We start from the raw sequence: 21,167 nt of genomic DNA, 5'->3' as shown, positions 1-21,167 counted from the left end.
TTTTTTTATTAACTGACGTTTGGCCAAACATAAAAAGACTCTTTTTAAGAAGCAGTAGATTTATGCAATACATGTTTAGTTGCAAAAATATGAATTGTTTTTCTAAAATCATATGTTGTCAAAACCTACAGGCAGTCCAGGAGAACCATACAATCCTGGCTTTCCAGAAAGTCCCTAATAAAAAGAATAACAATATGCATTATTACTCAAACATACCACACAACAATACAGACATCTTCTTATTACTCACACTTACAAACACACACATGCTCACAAGAACCCACACACGATACATACCGGCGACCCTTTGGGTCCTGGTAATCCTGGGAGTCCCATAGAACCCTATAACAAAAACACATTAATAATCATGACGTTATATAAAAAAGTAGCTAGCAATATTTATAAACACATTTCAAAACCTCATGTTAATGATAACCGTAATGGGAGTGATGCCTCTGATATGGTAGATAAGGTTGCAGATGTTTAGGCCCTGCCTAATTCACGGCCGTGGAAATCGTGTTACGAACCGGAAAATGAGCCGTGTCCCAAGAAATGAGCAGTCTCCGTGTAATATGCAATTTCCTGAAAAATTCTAAATTTAAGGTTTGTGTTTAGCGATTTAACATTTTTTATTTGTGTAGCGTATTAAATATAAGGCGAAATTTGCAATATAAGGCGGTCCTAGCAATCATACGGGATCATGATTACTTTAGTGTAACAGACTTGTCTGGGGTTTAGTGTGCTGACAAAGTTTGATGTATGTGTTTATGTATTGAGTGCATTTTGTCCTTTTAGGGATTCCAAATTAAATGAAAAAGTGTGCTTCTCTACAAACATGATCATATCTCTGTGGTCTGTGCTCAAAAGACAAGCCAGTAAACTATTATGCTCTGATAGTTTGTCTATGTACAAACTTAGCAAACTCTAAAGATGCTTGGTTACATTAGCAATCGGTTAGACAAAACTAAGTTTGTAAAAACTAACAACCAATTATGTGGACGGAGAAGGGGTGTGTCAAAACATAGATGAGTATTTACGTATCCGTTTAGGTAAGCTGTGCTGTGTACTGTACCTTTCGTTGATTCTATTATTCAATTTAATGACCGCAGTGAAATGTGGCACTTTTGTTTAAAAATTCGTGAAATCAGTAGGGCCCTAGTTATAATTAACAATGTGGACCCAAACAAGAAACTTAACTTAGGAGATATACAAAAGAGGAAAATAACAAGACGGTTAAATTAATAAACTTCACAAATAATATTATCCAACCACTGTATTAGAGCATGTTGCTATAGCAATGGTGGGCAAACTACGGCCCGCGGGCCACATACGGCCCCGTTAGGCTGTTTAATCCGGCCCGCTGAGTATTTACAAAATTGTTTTAAAACCGCATTAATTTCACCTTTTCCCTGCCATACCTTGCGTTTCAATTGATGCCACCTAGATGGCGCACGCAAAACACTACCGACCTTTGCTAAAGCCGAGTCTATCTGGTCTACACACAGATACTCATTCGTCACATTTGCCATCGCACTAAGCCCTACTACCCCTCTGGAGTCGCCTATCGCGCCAGCGTGATCTAACCACTTGGCAGGTTTAAAACGTCACACATAAACCATTAACTTATGTCGAAAGTGCTGCTTTAAATGCTGAACTGGTTTTGTTTTGACAGCTATACACCAAGTAGAAACAAAAATAAAAATAATAACAAAAACATTTAAAAAATCACATTCACACATGTGTAAATGTGCACATAATAGGATGAGTCTGGTGTTTCAGTTATATTCAAAAAATTCATCCTTAAATCACAAAAATAAAGGTTTGAATGTCACCAAAATTCAATACACTGGCAGAAAAGGGTGACCAACAACACTGTTCCCACTGAAACTGAATAAGGTAGGTGGGCAATTTTTACTTCTTAGATTTCACATGAGTTTCACATGTAATTTATATTAGTTCCAAACCCCCACACCCACCAATTGACGGGCCGTCTGTCAATTTTTAAAAACCAGTGTGGTCCTTGAGCCGAAAAGTTTGCCCATCCCTGCGCAATAGGATTTATGCTATGGGGGAAACATACTTGTGCAAAAGGGTTGCAAGTAGTGCTGGACAATAATTCGATATCGATATATATCGCGATAGAAAATGTTTCAATAACGGTGATATGATTTTTAAACAAATTCGATCGATATGCATACGTCAGTGCGTGATGACGTGCGCCACAGGCACGAAGTCAGTGCTCAGCGTTACCGCTGTGATTACACTCCGCTACAACACGGTGGATATAAGCGGCTAAATGAGTTCAACAGCTGTGAGTGAACGAGCATCCACAGTTAAAAAAGAAGCAGTAGAAATAGTTGATAAGAGAGGAAAGACTAGACTCTTTTTTTTCTGTAGTCTTCAAGCACAATACCTGATATAGCAAATTCTGGAGCAACTCTTAAGCACTTTTGTTCGAAAATGTTTACATACAAATAATAATCAGTCCATGTTGTGGATTGAAGTTGGGACCAGAGGTGGAAAGTAACATTTACAGAGGCGGAATTACATTTACCCGCGTTACTGTAATTGAGTAGTTTTTTTGTGTACTTGTACTTTTTAAAGTAGATTTCACAGCCTGTAATTTTACTTTTACTTAGGTATGTTTTGTATTAGGAATTGTAATTCGCAACATTTTAAATAAGATCCGTTACTGAGTAAAATAAAAACGCTAAAGAAATCGCGTCTGGGAAACTGCTGCAGTGAATTCTGCGACGGGGAGTCGAATCTTTTGTCTCGGTTCCTTTAAAGAGCCGTATATATACATAACGACTCCCAGAAGCGCGAATCGATTCCTTTATTTCAGTTTAAAGGGCCGTTCAATAGATTCGATTCATTCTACGACACATCACTAGTGGTTATACAGTTTGAAAAGGTTTTATGGGACTAAAATGACACATTACACACCCCTAAATGTTTTAAATGTTGTATCAACATGTTTCTTCTAATATATTTGAATTAAAAACAACTATTGTGAGATTTATATCCACTAGTCCTGTTAGTCCTGTTTGCATTACACAGAAGAGACACCCCCCCCCCCCCCCGCTGTTACTAAAGTAACTAAGTAACGTTTACTCTGAGTACATTTTAAATGAGTTACTTTTTTACTTGAGTAGATTTTTAGACTAGTAACTTTACTCGTACTTAAGTAAAAATTCATTAAAGTAATAGTACTTTTACTTGAGTACAATATTTTAGTACTCTTTCCACCTCTGGTTAAGACATATGTTAATATATTATATTATATATTGTCAAAGCTTATGTTTATTTGAGAATGATGTCGTGTTTTTGTCTGTATACAAATGCTGAATACAAGTAAAAGGTAAAAGCTAATTTATTTGTATTGTTATTATTATTATTATTTCTAAAATATTATGAGTTGTAAAGGGTGAGATTTCATAGACTTTTGCAGGGTTCAGAGGTTTGCAGGTACAGCCTTTCAATGTTGGTGTTCCTGGCAGTTTTTCTGACATTTGTATTATTCATATCGCTTTCGGAATTATATCGTATCGACCGAAATTAGGAGTTATATCGTGATATAAATTTTAGCCATATCGTCCAGCCCTAGTTGCAAGTAGTATTGTGTGGTCCTTAGTGAATTAAACTTTTATCAAAAGGGTGCCTTCTGCTTACCAGAGAGGGCAGAGCAGGTTGAGACATTCCAGTACCACTGGAAAATTCCTAGTTTGAGGGGCAACACATGAACAGTGGGCTTTTTTCATAAAGTCTGAGAAAGCTGCATCTAATACAAGGAATGATTAACCACTCTGAATCTTAGTTTGTGTGGGGCAAGGCCAGAAACCACTGTTAAATCAGTGTGACCTTGGAGCCCTAAGAAGGCACTGCACAAAAAATAATCATGCGACTTTTATAAATATAGCCATATGAGCTTGGTAGTACAGAAAGCCATTGCCACTTAACACATTCCACTACTAAAACAAGAAATGCAACCTAAAATTCTGTAATGTGGCCTGACATTGCTTTGCTGAAATAACCATGATACCTTGATGGCACCATATATCTCCGAGCGAAAATCAGGGCAAAAATCGTGTAGTGTGAACCAGGCATAACGCAGCAACATGCACTAAGCACACGGTATCAGATGTTTAGTATCGGAGCCTCGTTTGCGAGTACGAGTACGAGTTAATGAGCGCGGTATCGGGTATTGGCACTCGTACTCATCGGTACTCATGCATCTCTAATTTTGTGTTTTCACATATGGCATGGATAACTTGATGTCTGGTTTTTTCTCAAAATTCAAGCCAAAATGAGAACTTGTGTGACTATTCTAATGTACCACATGTAACATTAATGTAAGATTTGGTTTGGCTATCCACTAACAATTTGGGTGTTGGGTGGTGTCAACACTGCAATGACACTTGCTGTAGTGTGTGTATAAGTGTATCAGGTGCAGCAATGTTGTTGGGATTTTAGAATATTGTTTAAATTTACTAGCCTCTTTGTTAAGAATAAATACTCTGTTTGCACTTGTTGTAGGTGTAGTGCTAGAGACTTGGGGTGTGTAAAAATCTACTGCATTCATTTTCTCTGGTTTAAATAAAATGTTGTACTTAAATTTTATTAATATTAATTTTATTAAACTTTGTAACAGACCTCAAAGCCAATGGGTCCAGGTTGGCCTTCATCTCCTTGGTATCCAATTTCACCTGGCAGTCCTCTATAGCCTGGATAACCTGGCTCACCCCAGAGCCGTAGATAGAGAGAGTTGCGACACTCCTTGATCTCGCCGCCACGCGGTCACGTGGTTCATGTAACCCTCCAATAGTTCCAAACAAACCCGGCGCTGTCATGTTCTCATATGGGACAGGCAGCAGTGAATTAAATATTAAACGCTAAATAATAAACATTTGTACAATTTCTGGGGATTTTCAACTGCGTTTACATTTACTGCATCTGCTTTAATGTCAATCTGGTATATGAAGTGGAAGATTGATGTTTATAATGACTTGTTAATAGGTCGTTCTTGTTAACACACAGTACATTATATTAGCATACATTACATAATGCAAAATCATTAAGTAGTAGAGACAATATACAGTACAGGGATTAAAGTTTTTTATGTTTTGTTTTTTGCATAAACTAATCTCCCTTCACTTTCCTGAGGATTCATAATAATAATCATTTTGGCTAAACACTAAGTCATGTGGCTGGATTCATAAGGTTTACCTGCACTGAATGAACAGATTGATAAACACACTACCGTACCTTTAACATTATAGTGCAGGTACATGAAAAAGCTTCATTCATCTCTTATTTCATGAGTGATTAATCATTGATTCCTACATGTAATACATTAATGAATTCATTATGAATATGCACTAGTTCATTTTGTCTAATGTAAGTGGTGGAGAAGGAACACAAACCATGTAGTTGAGTTAAAGTAGAGATATCCAAGGTAACATATTACTCCAGTAAAAGTAGTAGTAAAAGTAAAATACTCTTTACCTCCACTAAAGTACTAAACTAAATTTACCTTCAAATGTACTTAAGTATGAAAGTAAAAGTATAATGATTTATTGTGGTTCTAATGTTTTATGATAATTTCTGTAACAAGACTCTTGATTAATCAACTAATTTTAGGTGAAAAGACTCGTGTGTCATTAATTAATCTTAACTGACTGAGCTAAATTGGGTTATACCTATTAATTAAGATAAACATGTAACATTTAGTGCTGAGCAAATGCTAAACAATAACAGTATTAAGTATATTAATGACATTAAATTCATAATTTTTTTAAAACAAAGCAACATACAGCTAAAAATGTTTGATAAGTAGTGGAAATGAATGGGGCTCTATGTGATGTTTGGAACTATACAGAGCTCCACAACCCGGAAGCTGCGCAGAAAATATGTCCCGCCCCCTTTCCAACGGTTCCCTATGGGAGTGTCGCCACTCTGTTCTCTCTACCGCTCTGGCTCACCCTAAAAAAAAAAGAAAGAAAAAAAGGAAGTATAATATTGAATGTATTAGATAAGAACTTAATAGAATATTTATACATATGTGATTTACCATTTCCTAACCAGAAAAGAAAGCTTCAAACATCATGTATCATACTGAAGAATCCTGAAATACTGGAATGGTTAATGTTAACAATTCAATGTTTGAGACATAAATGTTTTATTTTAAACTGGTTTCAGTGTAGCATATTTTAACTGGTCCTACATATACACGAAGTGATAACCAAAACAAAATTTCAACACTCCTTTCTTTATTATGATTAAAACTTTATTGAGCATGTAGTTTGTGTAACTGCACATGATAGATTTGTTCTTTTTTCAGAGTTTATTGGCATTTCAGTGTTATCATACAAGTTATTTGTATCAATGCATGCCAAGTACAACCTCAAATCAGAAAAAGTTGGGACAGTATGGAAAATGCAAATAAAATAAAAATGCAGTGTTCCTTACATTTACTTTGACTTTTATTTGATTGCAGGTAGTTTAAACCCAATATATTCATGTTTTGTCTGCACAACTTCATTTCATTTGTTAATATACAGTGTATCACAAAAGTGAGTACACCCCTCACATTTCTGCAGATATTTAAGTATATCTTTTCATGGGACAACACTGACAAAATGACACTTTGACACAATGAAAAGTAGTCTGTGTGCAGCTTATATAACAGTGTAAATTTATTCTTCCCTCAAAATAACTCAATATACAGCCATTAATGTCTAAACCACCGGCAACAAAAGTGAGTACACCCCTTAGTGAAAGTTCCTGAAGTGTCAATATTTTGTGTGGCCACCATTATTTCCCAGAACTGCCTTAACTCTCCTGGGCATGGAGTTTACCAGAGCTTCACAGGTTGCCACTGGAATGCTTTTCCACTCCTCCATGACAACATCACGGAGCTGGCAGATATTCTAGACTTTGCGCTCCTCCACCTTCCGCTTGAGGATGCCCCAAATATGTTCTATTGGGTTTAGGTCTGGAGACATGCTTGGCCAGTCCATCACCTTTACCCTCAGCCTCTTCAATAAAGCAGTGGTCGTCTTAGAGGTGTGTTTGGGGTCATTATCATGCTGGAACACTGCCCTGCGACCCAGTTTCCGGAGGGAGGGGATCATGTTCTGCTTCAGTATTTCACAGTACATATTGGAGTTCATGTGTCCCTCAATGAAATATAACTCCCCAACACCTGCTGCACTCATGCAGCCCCAGACCATGGCATTCCCACCACCATGCTTGACTGTAGGCATGACACACTTATCTTTGTACTCCTCACCTGATTGCCGCCACACATGCTTGAGACCATCTGAACCAAACAAATTAATCTTGGTCTCATCAGACCATAGGACATGGTTCCAGTAATCCATGTCCTTTGTTGACATGTCTTCAGCAAACTGTTTGTGGGCTTTCTTGTGTAGAGACTTCAGAAGAGGCTTCCTTCTGGGGTGACAGCCATGCAGACCAATTTGATGTAGTGTGCGGCGTATGGTCTGAGCACTGACAGGCTGACCCCCCACCTTTTCAATCTCTGCAGCAATGCTGACAGCACTCCTGCGCCTATCTTTTAAAGACAGCAGTTGGATGTGATGCTGAGCACGTGTACTCAGCTTCTTTGGACGACCAACGCGAGGTCTGTTCTGAGTGGACCCTGCTCTTTTAAAACGCTGGATGATCTTGGCCACTGTGCTGCAGCTCAGTTTCAGGGTGTTGGCAATCTTCTTGTAGCCTTGGCCATCTTCATGTAGCGCAACAATTCGTCTTTTAAGATCCTCAGAGAGTTCTTTGCCATGAGGTGCCATGTTGGAACTTTCAGTGACCACTATGAGAGAGTGTGAGAGCTGTACTACTAAATTGAACACACCTGCTCCCTATGCACACCTGAGACCTAGTAACACTAACGAGTCACATGACATTTTGGAGGGAAAATGACAAGCAGTGCTCAATTTTGACATTTAGGGGTGTAGTCTCTTAGGGGTGTACTCACTTTTGTTGCCGGTGGTTTAGACATTAATGGCTGTATATTGAGTTATTTTGAGGGAAGAATAAATTTACACTGTTATATAAGCTGCACACAGACTACTTTTCATTGTGTCAAAGTGTCATTTTGTCAGTGTTGTCCCATGAAAAGATATACTTAAATATCTGCAGAAATGTGAGGGGTGTACTCACTTTTGTGATACACTGTACCTCCATTCCTGAATTTTGAAACGAGAAATGCGACAACGACAACACTGTACTGTTGCACATCGTAAGACGTGTTTGCAGGAAGAATGGGACAAAATAAAACACTAAATCGCTTGGTGTTCTCGGTGCCAAAACGTCTTTTAAGTGTGGTGAAAAGGAATAGCAACATTACAAAGTGGTAAATGCTTTACTGTCCCAACTTTTTTTGGAGAGCGTTGTAGGCCTGAAATGCAGGAATGGATGTTTATTAATAAATGAAATGAAGTTGACCAGACAAAACATGAAATATCTCAGGTTCATACTGTCTGCAATGAAATAAAAGTCAAAGCAAATGTAAAAAACTCTTTGGTTTATTATTATTTGCATTTTCCTTGCTGTCCCAACTTTTTTTGGGTTGTAAGGACTCTGCTCGTGCTAAAACATGCATTCATACCGGCAGTATTTAAAAGAACACACAACAGGCTGTGCAGGAATTTGGACGTGCTCCTTGGAATTCACTAAACGAAATCCGCTTATGTCCCTGTTTGCTGTCTACAATACATGTCCATTTTACATATGAAGCCGACGGACTGACGACCTGATAAAGATATATTTTTATTTCTGTGCTAAATTGTATCTAAATTGCGCTATCTGTGGTTTGTTTGCACCATTACTGTCAGGGGAAAAAGTTTTTCCTTTTCCTGAAAAGTTGGGTTTTTGGAGATACATGTTTTTCATTGGACAGCGAAGGTATAAATATATCCAATAAAAACAGATGTAGTATACATTACTGTAACTGATTTCTTAAAGGCTGATTTCTGATAGACTTTATTTTGTCGGGAGGCTCGCTTTGTTCTCACCTTTTTCTGGGTGTTTCATGCTTAATTTTATGCTCAAGTTCTAGTGCTTAGTTATGCACCAGCACTGCTCCAGTAGCCACCAGCAGTGCTTCAGACTCAGAATAATACATACTCTGAGTCCCCACTATACGATCACGGCAAAAAATAAAAAATAAATCAAATAAAATCTAAAAAAAAATCACGCATCTCCATCACACAAGGTAAATGAAATTTCTCCCCAGTAGTACAGTACACAATTTTAATATTTATTTACCAGTTTTACATTACATATTTACTATTTACATTGTTCATTTTGCTGTTTATCACATGTGCATGTTCAGCACTTTTGTGGAACCTATTATATATTTCACACCCCCTGGAGAAAAACCTTGCTGTTTCAGACAATAGCATTTTACGAACCAGCGCACCCCCCTTTTAGTCTGGTAAATCACAGTTCCACTGTATATATACACGAGGGATCTTCAAAAAGTTTCCGCACTTTTATGTTTTCATTGGAAACGGTGAGGGCAAGAGGAGTAGTAATCGATCGTGTCTGAAAGAGCTTTTTGAGGAAACTTTTTGAAGAACCCTTGTACAAATATATACAGTGGTACCTTGTAACTTGACATCCCCTAAACTCAAAATCTTTGAAACTCAACGCCCTTTGTCCAGAAAATTGTACCCTTGATCTCGACTGTCACTTTGTTCAGCACTCGGCTTGAGCGGTATGGTAAAACGTCACCAAAGTATTAATACTGACAATATTTATATTAAACAAACCAGCAGAAACTCACAATCACATTTATGCTGTCTGTTTCACTTTAAATAAATGAGCATAAAAAAATCCCGAAAAAGTTCAATATTTAATAATGCTTTGCTATCATTGCAAAGTGAAAGCACACGGTAAACAGCAGCACCGCAACCCAACTGAAATTCTGCCCAAAATCTGAATTCGGAAGCTCTGATTGGTTTATACAGCTGTTTTTAAAGGCCTGAACCATGACAAAATATTATGCAAATATTACATATACACTTTGATCCATGGCGTTGTTTACGCATGGCACCTTAATAAAATAGAGTGAGCAAAATGAATTAATCTTTACCATATATAAAAGCACAGCTCCCTTATTCGATTCCAATTAATAATTTGTTTAAAAAGAGTCGTTTCTGACTTGTTTTTATTCAGAGATTCAGTTTGCTTTTTCACAGACTGTTGTAAAGACATGTGGGAAGGGTACAAGGGTGTATGGACATAGAGCTTCAGAGCCAAAGAGGCTGCAATATAATCTGTTTTGTTGTGTTTTAAAGCTTTGGAGACTTTTGGAGACCAACACTCTTTTTACTCCAACTTCAATAACTTAGCTGTATTTTTCTAAACCTTTATGGAGTTTTATATAACATTTGACTATAAAATATATGCTGGACCATGGGACGCATTAACAGGTTTCCCATACAGTGGGGTCAAAAAGTATTTAGTCAGCCACTGATTGTGCAAGTTCTCCTACTTAGAAAGATGAGAGAGGTCTGTAATTTTCATCATAGGTACACTTCAACTATGAGAGACAAAATGAGAAAAAAAAAATCCAGGAAATCACATTGTAGGATTTTAAAATAATTTATTTGTAAATTATGGTGGAAAATAAGTATTTGGTCACCCACGAAGAAGCAAGATTTCTGGCTCTCACAGACCTGTAACTTCTTCTTTAAGAAGCTTTTCTGTCCTCCACTCGTTACCTGTATTAATGGCACATGTTTGACCTCGTTATCTGTATAAAAGACACCTGTCCACAGCCTCAAACAGTCAGACTCCAAACTCAACCATGGCCAAGACTAAAAAGCTGTCGAAGGACACCAGGAAGAAAATTGTAGACCTGCACCAGGCTGGGAAGAGTGAATCTACAATAGGCAAGCAGGTTGGTGTGAATAAATCAACTGTGGGAGCAATTGTAAGAAAATGGAAGACATACAAGACCATTGAGGGACCTGATGAATGACCTGCAGAGAGCTGGGACCAAAGTAACAAAGGCTACCATCAGTAAACACACTACGCCGAGAGGGACTCAAATCCTGCAGTGCCAGGCGTGTCCCCCTGCTTAAGCCAGTACATGTCCAGGCCCGTCTGAAGTTTGCCAGAGAGCATATGGATGATCCAGAAGAGGATTGGGAGAATATCATGTGGTCAGATGAAACCAAAATGGAACTTTTTGGTAAAAACTCAACTCGTCGTATTTGGAGGAAGAAGAAGAACCCAAGAACACCAGACCTACTGTGAAGCATGGGGGTGGAAACATCATGCTTTGGGGCTGTTTTTCTGCAAAGGGGACAGGACGACTGATCCGTGTTAAGGGAAGAATGAACGGGGCCATGTATCGTGAGATTTTAAGCCAAAACCTCCTTCCATCAATGAGAGCATTGAAGATGGAACATGGCTGGGTCTTCCAGCATGACAATGATCCCAAACACACCGCTCGGGCAACGAAGGAGTGGCTCCGTAAAAAGCATTTCAAGGTCCTGGAGTGGCCTAGCCAGTCTCCAGACCGCAACCCCATAGAAAATTTGTGGAGGGAGTTGAAAGTCCGTGTTTCCCAGCGACAGCCCCAAAACATCACTGCTCTAGAGGAGATCTGCATGGAGGAATGGGCCAAAATACCAGCTACAGTGTGTGCAAACCTGGTGAAGACTTACAGGAAACGTTTGACCTCTGTCATTGCCAACAAAGGTTATTAATAAGTAATAAGTTTAATAAGGTTAATAAGTATGAACTTTTGTTATTGACCAAATACTTATTTTCCACCATAATTTACAAATAAATTCTTTAAAAATCCTACAATGTGATTTCCTGGATTTTTTTTCTCATTTTGTCTCTCATAGTTGAAGTGTACCTATGATGAAAATTACAGACCTCTCTCATCTTACTAAGTAGGAGAACTTGCACAATCAGTGGCTGACTAAATACTTTTTGGCCCCACTGTACATCCTTATAATTAGGAAAGGCTATAAAAAGCCTAAAAGAGACAGTTCTGGCTTATATTAGTAATTGTTATGGTTGTCATTTTATGGGTGACAAATGTTGTTAGTACAGAATATTATGTTAGTTACAGAAATTTTTTTTTAATGCACTTAAGATATGTCCATACTGAGATAGCAATGAGTAAAGGCAATGTTGTGTTTATAGACAGTTTGCAATTGAGATGGACTCTAATATGCACTGTCAGACATTGCTACTCACCCCCCTAAAGAGAGTTAGAGAAGAAGAAATGTAATTGTATATGTGGAATAAAAGAGTGCAGCATTAAGTTCAATATAAGTCATTAAACAGTTTGATTGTGTCCTGTAAATGACTTACTAACTCAACTAACAGAACTGCAACTACTAATATAATACATTATATTTTAAGCTCATTGCTCATTTACTGACCCCCGGGTCCATATTTTTTTAAAAATATGATGATTTTCTTTCTAATTTAATATTATCAACCAATACAGCTTTAATTTTTGGTGACTTTTTTGGTGATGAAAAATAAACATGATGCTCCTAAAATCAAATTTGATTCTATTTCAGATTCAATAGCTGTAACTCAGAATGTAATGGTACCCACTTGCCACCGTAAACATAACTTAGACTTAATTATATCATATTTTTGGTATTGACTGGGCAATGTGGCCAAAAATGTGTTCACAATATTTTTTTCTATATTGATCAATCCCGATAATTATCACAATATAAATTTGGTAACACTTCCAGTACTGTTTTTTTGTTTGTTTTGGTTTGAAATATTTATTACGAAAAAATAATATACATGCAACATAGTATGTAAATTACACAAATCAACAGAAATTACAACTGACTGCTCAAAACAGATTCCCACTACAACAGCACTTAAGTTGGGGTTGATGTTATGGATGAAATGGCTTGAGTGTATAAGGTAATTAAGGCAGTAGGCAAAAAATAAATATTTCCTTTTCATTATTCATAGTCCATAGTAGCTAATTCACACAGGTTGTTCTTTATCATTTCCCCATACAACTGTCACATAGGATTTATAATCAAACCTAAATAGTAAATTTTTTCCTGTAATTGTTTTAGTATTAGACCTTTGTAATTTCTGTGTCTACAATCACATAGTGTAACCCCACAGATCTTCAATAAGAGTCAGGTCTGGGCTCTGGCTGTGCCATTGCAAAACTTTGTTTATTCTCTAGTGAATCTATTTTTTGTTATTGTGAAGGTATGCTTTGGGTTGTTAGCATGGTGAAAGGTAAAATTCCTCTTCATCTTTTTATCAGAGCCCTGAAGGTTTTGTGCCAAAATTGACTGATATGTTGACTGGTCATGTTCACTGTGTCTGATGTACTGTATACGTATGTGATGCTTTTGATGAATTTATTTGTACCCTTCCTCTGAGCATCTGAGGTCTAGCAAAAATAGACATTTGCACCTGCTAATTTGCAACAATTAGTCTCCTCAGTTCTCAAACCATCATCTCATAAATAGTAAAACTGTCTCTGTCCCAGATTTTTGGAGAGTGTTGCGGTTATAAAATTTTAAATGTGTTTAAAATTACAAAATGCAGTGAAGTTGATCAGTAAAATAATACTTTATTAAATAAATAAAGATTCAGCGGAATTAACAAATCACATGTTCTTTTTATTGCATTTTACAACACATTTAAAATATCTAGAAATGGGGTTTGTGGGGTTTTAATGGGGTTGGTGGGGTTTTACTAAGACTTTTTTCTTTCAGTACATTATAGGATACTGTAAATCAGATCTAGCAGCACGTTTAATAACCTGCAGTCAGCTTCAACTATCAGGTCATTTGTAACACTGACAATAGTGGTTGCAGTCCTGTATACTGTATATATATATATATATATATATATATATATATATATATATATATATATATATATATATATATATATATATATATTTTTTTTTTTTTTTTTTTTTTTTTTTATTATTTTTACTTTACCCAAACTAAAACGTTTAAAAAGAAAAGTTGGAGGCTAAATGTTCTTTAAACTGGGCAGCAATAGCATGCTCAAGAAGCCTGCCCAGGAAATAAAGGTTTGGTGGGCTGGTGACTGCTTAAATCTTTAAGGTCCAGATCTTTCAAAACTGATTGTTGATTGACTCAGTTTCCAAATTTGGCCAGCAGATGGGGCATGGAGGTAAAGATGGTTGATGTGTCAGTTCCTCCTAACGCCTATATATTTCTCTGAAATGTCAGAGTTAAAAAATTATATGAGAAAATAGGTGGGATTTCAGTGTCATTTCATTTTCAAACCATCTCCAAATATCAATATTTCTTAATTGAGAAAGATCGGGTTGTGGGGACAACAGACCCGTAGTTAATCATAAAATACACATTTACCTCTTACCTTTTACCTCTCCAAGATGGGGTCAAATACAACAAATATTCCAGACTATTATGTGTTTTCTTATTATATTTCTTATTATATTATATAGGCATAAGAGAGCATGTCATAGCTTTTAAATTAATCCACAATGAACCAATTATATAATTGCACTAACTAGTTTTATCTTGGCAGTCCAATAGTAAAACACCACCCTTCTCCTTTGGTTTCATAAGATAAGAGAATCCTCATGGACTTTTTTAAAATTCCAAATAAATCTAGATGTATTTAAGTCGTTAAAAATGAGTGACGAATAACACGGGAGTAACTGTGTTATAAATAAAGTAGGTAGGTTATGCACTTCTTATTGAAAGTCCATTTATTCTACCAAAATGGAAACTGATCTAAAAGTGTTAAGAATTGGTGTTACAAAGATACCCACATATGTGAAAAAGGTTAATGTTAAAGCCTGTGTGTTATAAAGAGCTGAAAGATACATTCCAAAATTACAGGGACTGATTGATCTTTGTTAGAAATATATAATACAATCTCAAATCAGAAGAAGTTGGGACAGTATGGAAAATGCTAAATTACAGACAACATGAACCACATCATTATTTTTTTTCCCTCATTACTAGCCCTAAATTGCCCCATCCCAACTTTTTTTTAGAATGTGTCACAGGCGTAAAATACAGGAATTGATGTTTGTTAACAAATGAAATAAGGTTGATCAGACAAAATACTGGGTTCATACTGTTTGCAATTAAAGTCACAGTAAATGTAAAAAAAAAAAATTTTTTTTGCATTTTCCATAGTGTTCCAACTTTTTTCTGAATTGGGGTTGGGTAAAGGTTTAATTACAAAGGCAAAATGTAGTGCTGAGAGAGGATATCCCTGCCTTATGCCCCATGCTATGTGTATTGGCCTTAAGACAAGGACACTGGTAGTAAGTTTAGTTTGAGCATCAAAACATAATCGTTTTTTCAGGTTAATACAGTTGAGATCTACTTAACACCAATCAACTAAAGAAACTAAGAGGGGGCTTTAAGATTTATAAGTGAGATGTAAATTGTCTGAACTATATCTCATCTTTACAAATCCAGTTTGGTCATATTTAATTGTATTTGGCAGTACCAGTACTCAACCTACGTTGGCCATACTTCTGCAGTCAGTATGTAATAGACTTATAGGCCTGTAGAAGCCACCGTCTTCTGAATCTTTGCCTTTTTTTAAGATTTTAAGATTCAAGATTGATGTCATTTTCTAGGTCTCAGGGACTAAACAATGGTTTAATAATGTTTAAAATACAGGCATGGTGTAAGTTCTGGTCAAAATACTTTGTAGAATTCTGGGGTGCGTTTCCCAAAACGTTCATAAGGCTAAGTGCTTCGTAGCCTCGAACATTAAGAACATACATCAGATCATTCGTTTATTTCATTTATTTGAAAAAATCATTTAATTTTACTGAGGTATGAAACAATTTAAAAATGCTTGTTCAGAAGGCAGTATAACTGGCACAGAAAATAATGGTCTGGTTAGCTGAAAGCTGCTTGGCCATGATGTCACGTTTGGCCATCTTCAACAGAAGGAGAGACACCACAAAGAGCTGGTGGAATTAAAGTTTCTCCCGCTGAGGTGGGGTAGTTGGTAACTCATTTAAACATACATCTACTTCCCCAGAAATCCCTTCAGTTGCTGTTGGGCCTAGTATTTCCAGTGTTTTTCCTCTTCTACAGTAAGGCCTGTTGCAGATAACTGACCTTAACCAGTCTTAGCCCTCTCTTTCCTGAGTTGTTCCCCCTTTTCTTAGCTTGACTAGCAAAGTCATGTAATTTTTCAATGCCAATCGTTTGGTAGCATTTACAGGCACTGATTTTTTTTTTTCTTGATTTGTTGAATACACACCGAAATAAAAAAAATATTTTCATAATTACTGAATCAAGTTTTTGTCATGGACATTTCACACTATTGATCTTAACCCCATAGTCAACAAATGACACAAGCCAAAGTGAAGAGAGCAGCGTAAAGGATCTGAAAAGATTCTGTACATAGAATTACCCATTAAATCCTTGCTTTACATTCTTTAATTTATTCAAGTATTTTATAGGACTACATGCTGTTATATTGGCGCTATAATTAGAGTTTGCACTATAATTATATAGCTGACTGTGTATTTCATCTTGAGTATAATTAAGTATACAGTGTATCACAAAAGTGAGTACACCCCTCACATTTCTGCAAATATTTCATTATATCTTTTCATGGGACAACACTATAGACATGAAACTTGGATATAACTTAGAGTAGTCAGTGTACAACTTGTATAGCAGTGTAGATTTACTGTCTTCTGAAAATAACTCAACACACAGCCATTAATGTCTAAATGGCTGGCAACATAAGTGAGTACACCCCACAGTGAACATGTCCAAATTGTGCCCAAAGTGTCAATATTTTGTGTGACCACCATTATTATCCAGCACTGCCTTAACCCTCCTGGGCATGGAATTCACCAGAGCTGCACAGGTTGCTACTGGAATCCTCTTCCACTCCTTCATGATGACATCACGGAGCTGGTGGATGTTAGACACCTTGAACTCCTCCACCTTCCACTTGAGGATGCGCCACAGGTGCTCAATTGGGTTTAGTCCATCACCTTTACCTTCAGCTTCCTCAGCAAGGCAGTTGTCATCTTGGAGGTTGTGTTTGGGGTCGTTATCCTGTTGGAAAACTGCCATGAGGCCCAGTTTTCGAAGGAAGGGGATCATGCTCTGTTTCAGAATGTCACAGTACATGTTGGAATTCCAAGACCATGATGCTACCACCACCTTGCTTGACTGTAGGCAAGATACAGTTGTCTTGGTACTTCTCACCAGGGCGCCGCCACACATGCTGGACACCATCTGAGCCAAACAAGTTTATCTTGGTCTCGTCAGACCACAGGGCATTCCAGTAATCCATGTTCTTGGACTGCTTGTTTTCAGCAAACTGTTTGCTGGCTTTCTTGTGCGTCAGCTTCCTTCTGGGATGACGACCATGCAGACCGAGTTGATGCAGTGTGCGGTGTATGGTCTGAGCACTGACAGGCTGACCTCCCACGTCTTCAACCTCTGCAGCAATGCTGGCAGCACTCATGTGTCTATTTTTTAAAGCCAACCTCTGGATATGACGCCGAACACGTGGACTCAACTTCTTTGGTCGACCCTGGCGAAGCCTGTTCCGAGTGGAACCTGTCCTGGAAAACCGCTGTATGACCTTGGCCACTATGCTGTAGCTCAGTTTCAGGGTGTTAGCAATCTTCTTATAGCCCAGGCCATCTTTGTGGAGAGCAACAATTCTATTTCTCACATCCTCAGAGAGTTCTTTGCCATGAGGTGCCATGTTGAATATCCAGTGGCCAGTATGAGAGAATTGTACCCAAAACACCAAATTTAACAGCCCTGCTCCCCATTTACACCTGGGACCTTGACACATGACACCAGGGAGGGACAACGACACATTTGGGCACAATTTGGACATGTTCACTGTGGGGTGTACTCACTTATGTTGCCAGCTATTTAGACATTAATGGCTGTGTGTTGAGTTATTTTCAGAAGACAGTAAATCTACACTGCTATACAAGCTGTACACTGACTACTCTAAGTTATATCCAAGTTTCATGTCTATAGTGTTGTCCCATGAAAAGATATAATGAAATATTTGCAGAAATGTGAGGGGTGTACTCACTTTTGTGATACACTGTAAGTAAGCAGCTGTATGGTCACTGCAGTAGTAATAAGGGAACTATTATAACACATACCTTGTTTCCTTTGATTCCATCGCAGTGGCATTTAGCTTTCTCACTACACACACATCCCTAAAGAAAAAAAAAAAAAGGTTTACTTCACATGGTACGAATATGTTAATGTCTACAGTTAATGTCTACCAGGAAAGGCATCACTTAAAAGCTGTTTTAGTGGATGTGAGGCAGGGAAGCTTTCACATGAAGGGCACATAGTTGGCTTGGGACAGACCTTATACACCAATCAGCCATACCATTAAACCACCTCCTTGTTTCTACACACACTGTCCATTTCATCAGCTCCACTTACCATATAAAAGCACTTTGTAGTTCTACAATTACTGACTGTAGTCCATCTGTTTCTCTAAATACTTTTTTAACCTCCTTTTACTCTGTTCTTCAATGTTCAGAACCACAACAGAGCAGGTAATATTCAGGTGGTGGATCATTCTCAGCACTGCAGTGACACTGACATGGTGGTGGTGTGTTTGTGTGTGTTGTGCTGGTATGAGTGGAGAAAACACATCAATGCTGCTGGAGTTTTTAAACACCTCACTGTCACTGCTGGACTAAGAATTAGTCCACCAACCAAAAACATCCAGCCAACAGCACCCCATTAGCAGCATCCTGTGACCACTGATAAAGGGCTAGAAGATGCCCAACTCAAACGACAGCAATAGATGAGCCATCGTCTCTGACTTTACATCTACAAGGTGGACCAACTAGGTAGGAGTGTCTAATAGAGTGGACAGTGAGTGGACACAGTATTTAAAAACTCCAGCAGCACTGCTGTGTCTGATCCACTCATACCAGCACAACACCCACTAACACACCACCACCATGTCAGTGTCACTGCAGTGCTGAGAATGATCCACCACCCAAATAATTCCTACTCTGTGGTGGTCCTGACCATTAAAGAACAGAGTAAAATGAGGTTAAAAAAGCATGCAGAGAAACAGCTGGACTACAGTCAGTAATTGTAGATTTACAAAGTGCTTCTATATGGTAAGTGGAGCTGATAAAGTGAGTGTAGAAACAAGGATGTGGTTTTAATGTTATGGCTGATCGGTGTATATGTCAGACCTTGTATCTCTAGCTTTGAGCTGGGTAAGACACAACAGAGACAGTGTCTGCAATAACTGTGGCAGTGTGATCATTTGTAACCAAAGCCATCTTTGTCTGCCTAGTGTCTGCATTTAAGTGTTTGTCTGATGAACAGAAGTTGGTGTGAGCTAAAGAAGCATGAGATGTTGAGATCTCTGATTACATCAGCTGTTTGGGTTTTCTGACGCACGCAGCTTTGAAAAAAAAAAAGAAAACAGACGATGAAAAAAGGGAGAGAGATGTCTATGATTTCCTGCCACTACTCAAAAGCTTATTATCTTTGAATAGAATTGCTTAACAGTCTGTCATCAGTAAAGTTTGGCAGAAAAGAAAAAAAGGTCTGAGAACTGTTTTTTCTGGTTTGATATAAGCCTACTAGTTCCAGTGAAGAAAAATCTTAATGCTATAGCCTCCAATAACATTTTGAAAGATTGTGTGATTCCCACATTGCAGTAACAACTTTCTCAAATCTCTTTTATTTTAGCATGGCTATGTCCCTGTGCACCATTTGACTACCCTACCCTCCTGTCTGCCACTAGCTCACCAGCTGGCTTATGCTGTAGTTAGTCTGCTCTAGACACATATAGCATAATTTCAAAATCCTGCCCTAGGCAGTTGATGGCTTTTTTTAAAATACTATTCTTTGCTTCACATACACACTGTGTGATTTTTTGCTAATAAGTCCCTGATTTTTGTATTTGTTCTGTTCAGTCACTGCAGTTGGGTCCAGAAACGGTTCGGTGGTGAGTTTCTTGAAGCTTGTAAAGAAAGGGGAATTACTATGTTTGTAATGCATTGTGATGTTTGGATGGTTATACAGTAATTCCGTCCCCAGCTGCCAGACTGTGCAACAGTTTTTTATTTTTCTTCCACAAGAGATTATACTTCTCAACTCAAGTCTGAACCGATGGACACACACAACATTCACACAAATACAAACACACACACACACTAAAAAGTTTAATCATATTAGTCCTATTTTACAATCTCTGCACTGGCTGCCTATTAAATTTTACATTAATTACAGAGTAAACATACTGAAGAATACAACCCAGCACGTTTACTTTGTTTACAAGGTGTAGGGTTACTTATTGTTTCTATAATTTATAAAAAAATCACAGCAGAGGACGAGCATTCTCTTACACAGCCCCTCAACTTTGGAATAATTTCTCCACCTCTGTTCATGATTCAGACACAGTCTAAATTTTAAATTCCAAATTGAAAGTGGTCTGGGGTCTAGGCAGTCTGGTGCTCTTATGTTCTGTCACTATTGCTGGCCCGGTTACAATATGTTGGCTTATCTCGCTGCGCTTACTTTAACCCCTAGGACCAAAACTGCCCACCCCAACTGTGAACTAAGGCATATAGCCTGGTAGTTTAAGGTCATACAGATCATGGTGATCAGGTATGCTGGGTTGTTGTTGTTCTGCTTCTCTCATGGTTGTGTTGTCCTCAATTTCATGAGGAACAGTAAAATCTTAATAAAAAAAAAGTTAATAACATCATCCAGCTACAATTGTGTGATGATGTGTGGCATTGTGCAGTGTGCGCATGGGAGATACACTCATAGGCTCTCTGCTAAACCTGTTAAAGAACTGACCCATCACAGAACCTCTCCCTTACTTAATATTGGGCATCAGGTTCTTTTTAAGTGCAGTATTTTTATTGTATTTTTTTTGTTTTGTTTTACAGCAAACCCACTTTTAGTGTCAAAAACCTTCTAGTCAAAAATCCTAGTAGTGTTTAGCAAACTCCAGGCACTAATGTTTGTGGTTAGATGATAGAAAAAAAGATTTTCAAATACAGTAATCTGTTGGCTTGTAGTTTTGAAGGCTTGACACCAATATACTTTTTTTTTCTATACTTTTTTTTCTGTAACTCCTTCACAGTAATCCTTGAAGATTTTTCC

The 21,167-nt window shown here is 37.6% G+C and overlaps 1 protein-coding gene across 1 annotated transcript in view; it reads right to left on the bottom strand.

Annotated features, from left to right (window-relative positions):
• The window catches only part of LOC134334911 (collagen alpha-3(IV) chain-like), a 40,858-nt gene that overhangs the window by 4,578 nt on the left and 15,113 nt on the right, over positions 1–21,167 (bottom strand). Inside the window, exons 2-4 of the mRNA XM_063017376.1 lie at positions 18,173–18,229; positions 298–342; positions 130–174 (exon numbers count right to left, since the gene is read on the bottom strand). Of these exons, the coding sequence (XP_062873446.1) occupies positions 130–174; positions 298–342; positions 18,173–18,229 (147 nt within the window). The remainder of the gene's footprint in view (positions 1–129; positions 175–297; positions 343–18,172; positions 18,230–21,167) is intronic.

This window comes from Trichomycterus rosablanca, chromosome 20 (genome assembly GCF_030014385.1).
Source record: "Trichomycterus rosablanca isolate fTriRos1 chromosome 20, fTriRos1.hap1, whole genome shotgun sequence".
Classification (NCBI taxonomy): Eukaryota; Metazoa; Chordata; class Actinopteri; order Siluriformes; family Trichomycteridae; genus Trichomycterus; species Trichomycterus rosablanca.
Note: the sequence above shows the minus strand (reverse complement) of the source record. Positions and strands in the feature narration are given on the sequence as shown.